This window comes from Trichechus manatus, unplaced genomic scaffold (genome assembly GCF_000243295.1).
Source record: "Trichechus manatus latirostris isolate Lorelei unplaced genomic scaffold, TriManLat1.0 scaffold00109, whole genome shotgun sequence".
Lineage (NCBI taxonomy): Eukaryota > Metazoa > Chordata > Mammalia > Sirenia > Trichechidae > Trichechus > Trichechus manatus.
This window is the reverse complement of record NW_004444045.1, coordinates 8,507,138-8,521,527: the sequence shown is the minus strand read 5'-3', so window position 1 is coordinate 8,521,527 and position 14,390 is coordinate 8,507,138. Positions and strand designations below refer to the sequence as shown.

The 14,390-nt window shown below is 50.9% G+C and overlaps 1 protein-coding gene across 1 annotated transcript in view; it reads right to left on the bottom strand.

The window, feature by feature from the left end:
* ADGRA2 (adhesion G protein-coupled receptor A2) overlaps positions 1-14,294 on the bottom strand; it is a 41,124-nt gene extending 26,830 nt beyond the window's left edge. The window contains exon 1 of the mRNA XM_004383397.1: positions 14,032-14,294. Within this exon, the coding sequence (XP_004383454.1) occupies positions 14,032-14,294 (263 nt within the window). The remainder of the gene's footprint in view (positions 1-14,031) is intronic.
* Between the last annotated feature and the right edge of the window lie 96 nt (positions 14,295-14,390).

The following is a 14,390-nucleotide window of genomic DNA, read 5'->3' as shown; positions in this document are numbered from 1 at the left end:
CAGTCGTGACGGGCTCTCAACGGTGTATACTACCTGACTTTAAATCAAAGCCTGCCTCATCTCATTCCCAGTTTATTCTCTCCATACCCATTCAGAGTTTGAGGCTCAGAGGTTGCTTTAAATGTCTGAGAAGGAGAGAGGGCCCCTCAGTATCCTTAGGAATGCCAGAGAAGTGTCCTAAAACATTAGGAGGAAGTGTGGAGAAAGGGGATATCTTTCAGCCTCCCACCCACCCAAGGGTCTTTCCCGGGGATTGTCCCCTTGGGTTGGGGGTGAGAAAAGACTAGAAACGCTGATGAGGTGGGGTGCATGGGGAGAGGATGGGGGTATGGAAGGATAGAGGAACAGGGCTCCCAGATGATCACAGCCCCATCTACAAAGGAGGGAGCCCAGGAACATTAATTTTCAAACCTGGGGAAAAAAAAAAAGAACTATCTTCTTTCCTGGGAATATATCTAAAATACAATATATAATGAAATAATAATAAATACAATAAAATGTTCAAAGACCTGGAGTTAGAAAACCAAAAGGGAAGAACACGCTCAGCATTTCTCAAGCTGAAAGAACTGAAGAAAAAATTCAAGCCTCGAGTTGCAATTTTGAAGGATCCTCTGGGCAAAAAATTGAATGATGCAGGAAGCATTAAAAGAAGATAGAAGGAAAACAGGGTCAGTACCAAAAAGAATTGGTTGACGTTCAACCATCTCAGGAGGTAGCATATGATCAAGAACCTATGGTATTGAAGGAAGAAGTCCAAGCTGCACTGAAGGCATTGGTGAAAAACAACCAGAAAAAAACCAAACCCACTGCCGACAAGTCGATTCTGACTCACGGAAACCCCGAAGAGTTTCCAAGGCTGTAAATCTTTATGGAAGCAGATTGTCACCTCTTTCTCTGGTAGTTTCTAACTGCCGACCTTTTGGTTAGGAGTCGAGTGCTTTAACCACTGCACCACCAGGGCTCCTTGGTGAAAAACAAGGCTCCAGTAATTGACAGAATACCAATTGAGATGTTTCAGCAAATGAATACATGCTGGAAATGCTCACTCATCTATGCCAGGAAATCTGGAAGACAGCTACCTGGCCAACTGACTGGAAGAGATTCATATACAAATCTACTCCAAAGAAAGGTGATCCAGTGGAATGTGGAAATTATTGAACAATATCATAAATACCACATGCAAGTAAAATTTTGCTGAAGATCATTCAAAAACAGTTGCAGCTGTATATTGACAGGGAACTGCCAGAAATGCAAGCCAGATTTAGAGGAGGATGTGGAACGAGGAATATCATTGCTGATGTCAGATGGATTTTGGCTGAAAGCAGAGAATACAACAAAGATGTTTACCTGTGTTTTATTGACTATGCAAAGGCATTTGACTGTGTGGATCATAACAAATTATGGATAACATTGAGAAGAATGGGAATTCTAGAACACTTTAATTGTGCTGATGAGGAACCTGTACATAGACCAAGAGGCAGTTTTTCGAACAGAACAAGGGGATATTGCCTGGTTTAAAATCAGGAAAAGTGTGTGTCAGGGTTGTATCCTTTCACCGTACTTATTCAATCTGTATGCTGAGCAAATAATCCGAGAAGCTGGACTATGAAGAAGACCGAAGCATCAGGATTGGAGGAAGGCTCATTAACAACCTACGATATGCAGATGACACAACCTTGCTTGCTAAAAGTGAAGAGAACTTGAAGCACTTACTGATGAAGATCAAAGACTACAGCCTTCTGTATGGATTATACCTCAACATAAAGGACACAAAAATTCTCACAACTGGACCAATAAGCAACATCATGATAAATGGAGAAAATATTGAAGTTGTCAAGGATTTCATTTTACTTGGATCTACAATCAACGTCCATGGAAGCAGCAGTCAAGAAATCAAATGACGTACTGCACTGGGCAAATCTGCTGCAGAAGACCTCTTTCAAGTGCTAAAAAGATGTCACCTTGAGGACTAAGGTGTGTCTGACCCAAGCCAAGGTATTTTCAATCACCTCATATATACATGAAAGCTGGAAATGCTTAAAGAAGACCGAAGAAGAATTAATGCATTTCAATTACGGTGTTGGCAAAGAATACTGAATATACCATGGACTGCCGGAAGAACAAACAAGTTTGTCTTGGAAGAAGTACAGCCAGAGTGCTCCTCAGAAGTGAGGATGGTGAGACTCCATCTCATGTACTTTGGACATGTTATCAGGAGAGACCAGTCCCTAGAGAAGGATATCATGCTTGGTAGAGGGTCAGTGAAAAAGAGGAAGACACTCAATGAGATAGATTGACACTATCTCTGGCTGCAACAGAAGGCTAAAACATAGCAACAGTTGTGAGGATGGTACAGAACTGGGCAGTGTTTCCTTCTGTTGTACACAGGGTTGCTGTGAATTGGAAACGACTCTATGGCACCTAACCACAACAATAACAACACATCTGAGGAGTCCAGTTTGAGAAACATCAACTTTAGAAACAAAAATCTTACATAATGAAAATGTATTCTAATTAAAAGTTATCTCTGCAAAACATTTTTTTATGAAAGAAAATTTTTGTAAGATCATTGAAGTAAAAAGAGAAAATTAAAAAATTCTCTAACTTCCAAGTTGCTGAAATTAAAACCTGGAATCTCAGTTTGAGAACCCCACCCAGAGGGGTCCAGAGATGGTACTGGGTGTTGAGGGGGAAACCCCACCCCATATTCCCCAGACTCTTTAACCTTTAATCCTTTGACCTCTTTCCCATACTCCAGATTCTTTAACCCACAGCTGGCCAGTAGAAATATAATGCGAGCCACATACGTAATCTAAAATTTTTTAGTAGCCACATATTTAAAAAGTAAAAAAAAAAAAATTAAATTGTTTTTAACAATATATTTTATTTAACCCAATGTATCCAAAATACTATCATTTCAACATGTACTGAATGTCCAGAAATTATTAATGAGAGCTTTTCTTTTTTTTGTACTAAGTCTTTGATATCTGGTTTGTATTCTACTCTTCTAAAAACAAAAACCAAACCTCTTACTGTTGACTTGATTCAGACTCACAGCAAGCCTAGCCCATCTCAAATCAGACCAACCACATTACAAGTGCTCAACGGCCATGTGTGGCTAGTGGCTACCATATTCGTTGGTGCAGCTTTAACCCTTATCTAGTCTCTTTGCAGCCAGTGTCTCCCCAGAAGCCTGGGTTGCTTGAGAGATACTAAGGCAACAGGTGTGTGTGTGTGTGCGCGTGCGCGTGTGCCTGTGCTGTGTAGGAGCAGAGCAAACAATCTGGGGACCAGCCCCTCAGCAGGCAGGGAAGAGCCTCTGGCCCAGAGCAGCTTATTTCTTGATCTGGCTTCAGGGCTAGCTCCCAGCCTGTCCCACCCACCTCAGCCCTGAGCCCAGACCTCTTGCTGGCCAGGGCCTCTCTGAAGGCAGCCTCTGTGCGTGTGCTGGGGAGAAGAGGGCAGGACACGGGTGGGGGTCATCTGCAGCCCACACTTCCGGCTTGGCCAGCCCCATGCAAACTCCAGCACTGATAGTCTTGAAATGAGACTTGTTCCTTGTACAGAGGACATATCCCTGGCCCCCCACCCTGGGACCCACTCACAAAAGTAGGGCCACCAGGCAAATAGCTTTTTATCTTTCTCCTCCAATGGGTCCCCTTCTTGACACATTTCCATTTCTTGGACAGACTTTGGGCAGATAGTTCTCTGTGATCTGAGTCCCCAGATACCCAGAATTAGATCTTTTGGTCTTAACTATCTGAATAGTTTTGAGGAAATTTTCTTTAGATCTAGATTATTCTGAAATGGCCTCGGTTGTGTTTGTCAGGTCAGGTTTCCGATATGCCCCCTTGTGGGGCTGGTCGAGGCGGGCAGTAATTTTGGACAGAAAGTGCTTGGGTTTGTTGTTTTCTTTTATGAGTAGGTAGGAAGCTGGCAGTTACGGGGCTGCTGATGGGGTGGATAAAGACACACACATACACACACACAGAGCCTAATCCAATGGGAAGAAAAATGTTCCCACCGCTCTAGGTTGTCTCATGGGAGGAAAACAGACAGGGCGGCCACAAAAATTGGGCAGAGACGGAGGGAAACTCAGCCCCACGGTTCTATCGAGCCATCGTGGACACGGTGCCAGCCTTGGCTCTCTTTAACTTCCCCAGACAGACACCACCTCGGCCTGCACCATCCTCTTGCCCCACAACCACACAGGGAGTCAGGTGGGCTTCCTTCACAACCGCACTAACCCTGCCCCACACAGCTCAGCTTGCCCAGTCCCGCATCTTGAGGTTCTCTCTTCCTTTCCTCCCTTCCTGTCTGTCTCACTTCAAACTTTCTGTGGGAAGAGGGGTCAATCCCTGGAGTCCCCTGTTCTCTACTCCAGAGTTTGAAATCTGGCCAAGGAGAGGGGGCACACGGAGTCCATTCCAGAACTCTCTCCCGGCTGGGGTCCTATTTTAGGGGAGAGAAGCAAGCAGAGTTACCACTAATGAGGCTGGAGGCCAAGGGAGCGAGTGGCTGGCATCTACAGAGAGGCCCTGTGGCCTCTGGGCAGCCACAGGAACTCACCAGCTACCACCCCGACATCAAAGATGACCCTGTAGTAGTCACGTGGGCACCACCCTGTGGGGCAAAAAGCCAGCACACGCCTGAACGAAATGGTTCTCACATGTGCAGGAAGAATCGTACATGTCAGACCACTGCCCACCTCCACACACACACACACACACATACACACACACACACGCACACACACACACATACACACACACACACACACACACACATACACACACAGAGGCAACAACCACATCAGCCCCTCTGTGGACACAGGATCTACTCTCCAGGATTCAGATCCTGGAGTCTCAGTGAATTCAGGCAGTCCCTGGGGCTCTCTGCTTTAGGAAGGCTCTGTCTCTGACACCGCTGCTGGTGGCTGGGCAGTGACTTAGGGAGACAGTCAGTGATGGGGAGGAGGGTGGTCTGCTTACTGATACCAAAAAAGACATGAAGCCCATAACCCACCCTAAATGGTCAAGGTAAAACTGGAGTTCCCAGGCCTGCCTGCAGGCTCAGTGCCAAGGGCCTTCGAGCATACTCAGGGCCCACAAAGGCATCTGAAACCTCAAAGATAATTACTGTCTCTAAAACATTAAAATTAATTAATATAGACTTATTTACTTAAAGATTAAAATTAAAAAAATAATCTACCAAATGTCATGCTATGTCGATTAGCAATCATTATTATATTTCATGAAGAATGCGTGTACATTATAGTATGGTTGATATGACAATAACCCAACCAGTTGCAGTCGAGTCAGTTCCGACTCATGGTGACCCCATGTGTGCAGAGTAGAACTGTGCTCCATAGGATTTTCAAGGCTGTGACCTTTTGGAAGCCGATCACCAGGCCTTGCTTCCGAGGCACCTCTGAGCGGTTTAAACGGCCAACTATTTGGTTCGTAGTCCAGCTCTTAACTGTTTGCTCCACCCAGGGACTTCTGATATGACAATGTTGTTAGTTGCCGTCAAGTCAATTCTGGCTCATGACAGCCCCGTGTGCGCAGAGTAGAACTGTGCTCCATAGAGTTTTCAAGGCTGTGACCTTTCGGAAGCAGATCGCCAGGCCTGTCTTCTGAGGTGTCCCTGGGTGGGTTCAAACCATCAGCCTTTTGGTGAGTGCTTAAACATTTGCTCCACTCCTCATATGACAATCCAAAAACTGGTTGCCCTTGAGTCGATTCCAACTCATAGCGACCCTATAGCAAAGCAGAACTGCCCCATAAGGTTTCCAAGGTGTGGGTGGTGGATTCGAAGTGTCGACCCTTTGGTTAGCAGCCAAACACTTAACCACTGCACCACCAGGGCCCCTAAAAGTGAGAATGTCTATGGCCCACAGGCCCTGCTTTGACACATGCCCTCAGGCTAAGGGCTGCTCCTCTATGACTTCTGTTCCCTTCAAAGCTGCCCTTCATGTCCATTTAGGCTGATTGCAGGGGACATCAATGCTGGAGAGGGCATGCAAGGTGTTTTGCCCACTCCTGTATTTCCCTGTTGTTCCTTCCCTTAACTGGAAGCCTGTCCAGTTGACCTTGTACACCTACTGGTTCTGGAAAGAGACTCAGGTAGGGGCTTTCTTCTCCAGGCTTTAGAGGGTCACATCCTGAGACTGCCCCTGAACTCAATCTTGAAACTGGACCATCCAGGCAGGGCCTGAGACCAAGGCCAGGAGAAAAACAGTCTTGCAGTGGCTTCTACCCATGGGGCCTGCGTGTCTCCTTTTCTCTAACTTCCCTCTCTACAAGAGCATGTCTTGGAGTGAGCAGGTAGAAACAAGAAATTGGGGCTGGGATGGGAGAGGACTGACCGAGTGAGTCTGCGGCCTTGGAATTGAACCTAGAGGCAGAAGCCTAAGAAAAGATGCTACAGGTGGTGGGTGTGGAGTGATGGAGATTTTAGGGCCCCTTCTTTGTAGCTATACACGTGGACCTTGCTGAATGGAATACACAGGCATGAAATCGACTACATCTGTGGAAAGATGATGGAGAAGCTCAATATCATCAGTCAGAACAAGGCCAGGGGCCGACTGCGGGACAAACCATCAATTACTCATACGCAAGTTCAAGCTGAAGCTTCCTAGCTGGAGCACATGGAATAGAGTATGCTATAATCATTCACACTCGTTCATTCATTCTTCAAACTTCACTAACCACCTAAACGCTAGTACTACAAAGGTACATGAGACATGGTTTCTCTACAAACTTCTCATCATGGAAGATGGGGGGAGATGTGTCAGACAGGATGGACTCTGTGTGTGTGTGTGTGTGTGTGTGTGTGTGTGTGTGTGTGTGTGTGTGTGTGTGTGTGTGTGTGTGTGTGTGTGTGTGTGTGGTGTATACCTGATTTGAACAAGGTGGGAAGTAACCCCCATCCACCTCAAACATTTCCTCCATACACGGCCTAAAATTCCACCATTGGGGAATTTTAAAAGCCTCTTTTTAAATACAAATAGACCAGAAAGGATTAATCTGTTATCAGTCTTTTATACCCAATTGTATACTAGTCCTTCAGATGTTCCTCCCCAGAAGTTTTCATTGGAAGTCCTGAAGCCCTGATCTTTGTCACTTCTCTTGGGTGTTTTTGGTCACTATTTAACCATTCCACTCTTATGGGATGAGTGTTTCCACGATGAAACTGTAAGGACTGTAAGGGTTGGGACTGAGTCTCTCATCCCCTGGTATGGGGCTAGGATATACGGTAGGTACTGGCTGGTGAACAGATGGGTATCTGGGGCAGAGCTCCAGGGAAAGTGGGGGTAGTCAGTGGATGGAGAATTCACCGCCGAGTCTTGAGTTCTCCCAAGTCAAGAGGCAGATTCCTTCTCCCTCCAATTCCCCACCACCACTCTCCCTCATCAGTCATAGACGCTCACTCCTGATGCTCAGGAGAACCCATCCCTGTCCTAGCAAAGCTGGCTCCACAGGACAGTTCTTCTGGGACACCTGTCCTGTAGAGGTCACATAGCCCTTAAGCTGTCTGTGGTGCAGGACAGAGAGGAAACATGTGGAAGAGCACTTTAGAGACCATGAGCTTCCCATTTCTTGGGTCTATCTGATTTCAAATACTCGGTTGGTATAGTGATTTTGTACAGTTGTCCCCCTAAACACATCTGTACTTGTTAGGCCATTGTTAGGCCAAGTGGGAGAAAATGGGTTAGTGTAATACCCCTGGCCTTTCCCAAGGGCTGCCTGGTTAGTCAATGTGGGAAGAGGAACTGCATCTGCTTGTCTGTGAGAGCCGTATTTTATAGGGCTCTGTCCCTCTTGGGATGGGAGTGGGCCATGGATGTCCACTGGGCAACTCTTCCCCCCAAAAACTTCCAGCACCACGTGCCTGAATTTTGGTTCCGGAAACATAGTCACCATGAGCAGAGTGGACAGGTGAAGCCCTTGGGGCCCCTGATGCCTGGGGCAGTGTTACTGTTTGGGACCCAGAGTGACTAAGTGGTGGAGCCTCTAAGAGGCCTGAGAAGCTCCAGTGTCTCCAAATCTCTGTGTACTATTTCCTACCCTTCTTCTGCTTTCTAAGATGTGGCTCCTCTTGTTGGCCTTGCCTCAGTGTTTGCACCTGCAAGATGGCAGACATGACTGGGAGTCAGGAGTCCTGGGGTCTAGTGGTGGTTGTCTGACCAGGAGCTGTGTGACCTTGGGCAGGTCAGCACCCCTTGGGCCTCAGCTTCCTTCTCAGTAAAAGAGGGGGCTGGACTGGTACTCCCACCCCTTATATTTGATGGCCTTTCCCATCATGGGTATAGAGTCTCCTGAAGCCTGAAGTCATAGAGTTTCTGCCTCACCACACAGCTCCCAGCAAGGCAAGGAGCCCTTGGGGCAGGAGAGCCTCTCAGACCTTCCCTTCCCTTTCCAGCTGGGAGATGTCTGGCCTTTCCAGTTCAGGCAGGAACTCCCCCTCAAGCTGCACTCCCCCATCCTCCGTGACAGATTGGTTCCCCTGCCCCTCACCTGGCCCCATCCATCTTGCATACCCCCTGGCTCCCCCATCCTGCCCTTCCCTGGCTCCCAGGGGAAAACTGAAGCAAAGCCTGGGAGAACCGGGTCCAGGGAGGCTGGCCAAGTCAGCTACATTCTATAATTTCTCTTCCCCCCTCCCCCTTTCCTGCCCCCTCCGACCCAGTCCTAAAAGCTAAGGAATGTTCTGGAGTTTGGGAAGGATGGGGGCCCAGTGGAGGGAGGAAGGGGAGGAGGCAGCTTCGTCCTGTCAGTGTCTGAGCTCTAAATAGAACAGAGCGCCTGGGCTGGGGAAATGAAAATAAACAGCCCCTCCAAGCAGCCCCTTCCTAGCAGTTACCAGATTTTCCCTCTAATTCTCAGCCCAGGGCCCTTTCCCTCTTTCTCCCTCCCCGGGCTTTCTGTCAGGTCCCAGGAGTCACTGGCAGTCTCAGGCCACAAGGGGATGAGAACCAGGGGTCCTGTCCAGGCTGTGTGGTATTTGGGAACTCACTGCCCCTCTCTGGGCTTTGGTGAGGAAAGCAGCCACTGAGTGAAAGGACAGGGATCAACTCAGAGGTGGCTGAGACTTTTCCTCCCTCAGAAAAAGAGTTCTGATCCCGATGAGTCCCATGTGGGATAAACTTAAAAACACTCTCTCTTTTTAAAAACATCACCCCCAAATTTAATGGTCAATTTATGGTTAGGGTGAAATTACACTGGTTTGCCTGTGCCTTTAGGGGAAATTCTCAGACTCACCTCTAGGACTAGAGAGTGCCTCTCCCTCCACCCCCTAGTGAGAGACGGGTGATCCATGGTAGCCAGCAGTAAAGGACTTCCTTGGGGTTCAGAAGCTGCTGAGTTCATGCACGTGTTCTGAATAGCTCAGGCTGAATAACCCATTCTGGGGCCTGCACCCATTTGGGGGTGAATTATATGTGATATCTTTGGAACTCACCATGATGGCCCTTCCAGTCTCTTTGGTACAATGAGGACTCAACCAGTGAGCCCCAGGGGCTCTGCTTTCTGTCTAGTGTGCTCCCTGACACAGGACCATGGATCCTAATATCCCACACAAGACGAGGCCCTAACGGTGGTGGGTTCCCAAGGCTCCCAAGAAGAGGCTGACCGAATCCCTGGAGCTAGCTACCTCCAGCTCCTCAAGTAGGTAGGTAGGAAGAGTCAGGGAGGGACTTGGATTTCTTCTGAGGCCCCTCATGCCCCACCCCTCTCAGACTGGCGGGGGTGTCTGGGAGCCCACGTGGGGATGTTGCAGCTGAGACCCTTTTACCACTGGGAGGGTAAGGGGGTGTGCTAAAGGCTTCCTCTCACCTTCTGTCTCCTGCCTCTTCCCTCTTTTCTTTCCCTCTTTCTCCTCACTCTCTCCCCCTCCCCCCTCCTCTCCCTCACAAAAGCTCTCTGTACACAGCCACTTCCTCTGGCTGCTGTCTCTGAGCCCAGACGTTATGAGAACCATATGGGGGAAAGAGGGTGGACTCGAGGGGGTGGGGGAAGCCAGCGTGGGCCCGCCCCTCCAGCCAGCATCTTTCCCCTCTCATCGGGCTGTATGGATGGTGGTTGGCACACTTTGCTCTAAACTCCCCTAACTGGACCCTGGTGGCTGGGCTGAGGGGCACTAAGGTGAGGGCCCGGGCTAGAGCATTGAGTCCAGAAGCAGGAGGGAGCTCTGGGGCTCAAGGAACACCTCCCTGAGGCTGAAGGACAGCTCCCGTCCTATCCCTGCCCACCCCTGCCCTATCATGCTCCTGAAGACCATCAAACTCACAGCAAAAGAACCCAGCCAGCTCTAAGCACATCTGCGTGGCAAACAGCCCCTTCTCCTCTACGTGGGCTGCTGATGTGGTGGGCAACTCCCCCTGAAATGCTGGCAGCTGAGCATTTGGAGTGACTGGTCCCATGCCCGCCCCCCTCTCCATCCGGCCTTGGAATGTTCCCAGGTCAAAAGGGCCTGGGTCTTGCTGGGAAGGAACCAGGTTTTTTAGAGCAGCCTTTGTGTCCATTGGGCCCCAAGTCCAGCCAGGTGAACCGAAAGTCCCTTGCATAAGAGCAGTGTGTCAAGAACCCAACCAGCTAATCCTCACTCTGGCCCCAGCTAGCTGTGTGACTATTAGCAAGGCAACATCCCTCTTCCGGCCTCAGTTTACTCAGCTGGAAGATGTAGGGGCTGGACCTGCTGATCTCTAAGGCCCTTTACCGAGGTGCAGACGTTCTAGAATTTATGACACAAGGCCAGTCGCCTCTGTAGGGGCTGCGCAGATATCCTGGGAGGTCCTCATAGTAGATTTCCTCCTGGAGTTATTTATCATCAGTCCTTTCCTGGAATTCCTTATTCCCAGGTCCCCTTCCCCCTTATTCTAACTCCCAGAGCTGAGGACCAGAGGGCAGGCCCATCAGCTGCTGCCCAGCAGTGGGTTGAAGGCTCACACGCTGTTCATTTTTCCCACCCACACCCAGGTTCTCCCTGTAATAAGCCACCCTAAAGGGACCTTTCTGCTCAGGGGAGGCCCATAAAGGTTCCTGCTCTGTACAGGCACATTTGAGCCCAGAGTTGCCCTGCCCACCTCACTACAGACTGGGCTGTGAGACTGGGGGGTGGGTTGGGAACAGATGGATCAGGAAGGAAGCCAGGAGTTCTGCTTTTCTGGAAAAGGGCAAATGAAAATCCATTAAAGAAAAAACAGCAAAGGGCGGGGAAAGGGGATACGTAGTCTACAAAAACAGACGGCAGAAGTTGAGATAATCGGGTGGAGGGGAGGAAGGGTTTTTCAATGAGGTAAACAGGACTGTTCACAGAATTGCCTTAAACTGCTTGGGGAGCTTCTTGAGCAGACTGTAGTAGGCTCCTTGAGACTGAGACCTTATCTAGCACTGTCTCTGCCCGAACAGTTCCAGCCTTCGGCGTCTGCGGGTTTCTCCAGGTAAAGTCCTGAGGCCCCTGCAGCGCTGCATCACAGGGTCTGCAGCAGGGGGCTGCGTGAAGGGCACTGGGACCTGGTGGCCCATTCTGGAGGACCCTAACTGGACAGCAGGCTCCTTAATGGGAATGTGGGGGTGGGGATGGGGGAAGGGGAAGGCCATAATGCAAACAAAATCTGTTGGCTCAAGTCCTGTTGTTTGCACAAGGTGACAAGCTAAAAAGTGATAAGGAGAATTTGTGTTTAAAAAAAAAATGAGGAGAATAAGGGGGAGGAGTTTGGGAGAGTGAGGCTGAACATTTAGGAGGTTTTCATGCTCTTAGCTTCTCGCTTTGCTGTCAGCCTGAAACGGCAGTCCCTTCCCAGCCCTTCTCTTTCTTTCTCCTTGGAGATGCATGTTAGGGCAGGGAAAGGTGTGCTGGAGGGACTGAGCCCTGAGAGGAAAGAATCCTTGACCAGCTTGTGCTGAAGAGAAACCTGGATCCTTTTCGCTTTAGAAGCCAGCTAGGGGGAAGCCTGGTCTTTGAGATATTTTTGTGGAGCCTGTCGGTGGGGAGAACCTAAAAAATCTGCCTGTGGCTGGCGATTCAGTGACACTTCAGGCTGATGGGTGAGTGGGCTTCCTTGCCCTTCCCCACCTGCTGTCCCTACAGGTATGCACAGCCAGGCTCAGGGGGCTGTTCCTTGAGAAGGTGCCTTCAGCCAGCCCAGTCAGTGGCCTGGGAGGAAAGGGGAGGCTTTTACTCATGAAGAGGGCTTGGGATGGGAAGGTGAACTAGGATTCACAGTTGCTGTAACCCTGTCACAATATATTCTCACCCAGAGTTGCCCAGCTCTCCTCCTTGGAATGGCATGGAAGGGAATTAGCCCTGGCTGGAAAGCATTAGCTGCCAAATCATTCTAAGATGCACTGCAAAACCACCTTTCTATTTTTTTCCCCTTCCTTCCTTCAATATGTTAGGAGTCCCTAATCCCAACAAGCAGACACACAGAAAGCTTACCGCATATGGGGGAAGCATCATATGTGTGTGAGCACAGCCACAGAGCACGTACATACGGATGCGCGCACACACACACACATACCCCTCTCAGAGCTGAGTTATCATCGTGCAGCTGGGACTCACACAGACATCTGCCCAACTATTCAAGCATTTTTCTCCTCCAGAACTGAGTGGGCTGGGGAATGCCCAGGCCTGCCTGGACTCTTAAACACCAGTGGACACTCAAAGAGAATGAGCAGCTACAGCCGCGCTCCTGGGCAGTTGCCGTATCCCTGCGCTGCAGGGAGGTGGGAGAGAGCAGACACACCGCCTCCACTCCCATAAGACACACACACACACCACACACCACAGACACACAGACACACACACACCATAGCTGGGGAAAATGCAGGCCAGGCGGCCAACGTCAGAGGCTGACCAGTCGTGTCCTGTCAGGAAGCGGGCAGCCTCTGAACTCACCCAACCAGAGGCGTTTTACTGTATTGTTCTGGACACAAGCGGATAGACTGTGAGCCAGCTCCAACTCCGGGCAAGGGGCGGTGGGGAAAGGTTGCCACTGGGGTCAGGAGGGCAGGGAAGGGGAAGCTGCCGGTAGGCTGGATCCAGGACAGGAAAGGAAGGGGCCGCCGCTAGGGCCGGACCCTCCTCACTCCACAGCGTGCGTGGAGCTCCGAGCACGTGGTCAGCCCAGGAAACCACTGCAGTGAAGAGGGGCCGCTAATTCTCTTGGACTTCAGACCCTCATTGAGGAGGCTTGGGGTAGGGTTGGGACGCAGCCGCGCTCTTTGCCAACAATAAGGCCCTGGCTTGGGTGGGAACTCGGATCGCGGAAGGAGACCGGGAGGTAATCTCCTTCCTCGCAGCCAGGTTTCTTTCTTCACAATCGTTGGGCGAAGTCAATTGAAAAACACCGAAAGCTTGTTTTATGTCCAAGGGAAGGAAAGAAGGGAGAGGAATGCAATACTCAGCCCAGAGCTCACTTCGCAAATGCGCGCGGCGAGCAAGGGGCCCAAAGAGAATCGAGAGGCCCGGGTTTCATTCCAACAAGAATCTCCCGCATCCCTGGCAGAGACTTTTCCGAGCCCACCTATGCAGGCAGGATGGAAGGGGGGTTGGCAGGCCCGGGGTCAGGTGGGGCGCCCCCAACTGGAGGGGCCAGGCCCGCCGGGTAAGCCTGGGGGCCTCCGTCAGCCGGTCGCAGGACGCGTGCGCTGTGGTCACGATCTGTTCTTGAGCCTTCCCCTTCCCACCCCACCTCAGGTCTTAGAAGCCCGTAACCTCAGTTTAGGATGGAAATTCAAGGGGCGTGGGCATCCTGCCAGCACGCATTCCACCTCACCTGTGCAGGTGAGTGGGCGCCCGCGATGCCCCTCTCCAGGCAGCAGCGGCTTCCCCAAAGAAGCTTCCTTCCTCCACACTCCGGCAGCGCCAATCTCTCGCCTATTCCCCAAGCCTCCCTTCTGGGCGCCTGGATTCGGGCCTGTCCTAGAGTCTCTGAAGTGATGGCATCGCCCCCTTCCCCTATCACCTCTGTCTCCATTCGTCCCCCACGTCGGAGCTGCGGCCGAACTGGCCGCGTCGGGTACTCACAGGGTAACGGTGCCGTTAGGCAGAAGGCCAGGCTCGGGAGGCTCCGGGAGGTCCCCGCCGCCACACACCACCCTTCTGCGCGCAGGGTTGGGGGCGCCGCTGCCGAGTCCCTTGGGCCGCTCCCCCGAGCACTTGCAGCTGAGGATGGGGACTGGGCAGCCTGGCGCGCCCCGGGTCTCAGGCGCCAAGAGCAGTAGCCACGGCAGCAGCGGCAGCAGCAGGCGCTGGGGCGCCACCCGCATCCTGCGTCCCCCGGCGCCCATCAGCCCATCGCCCCGCGGGGACAGACAGCGCTGGGGCTGGGCTGCGCGCCTGCCGGAGGGACCCGGGCGTGCGGGCGCGTACTCAGCGGGGACCCG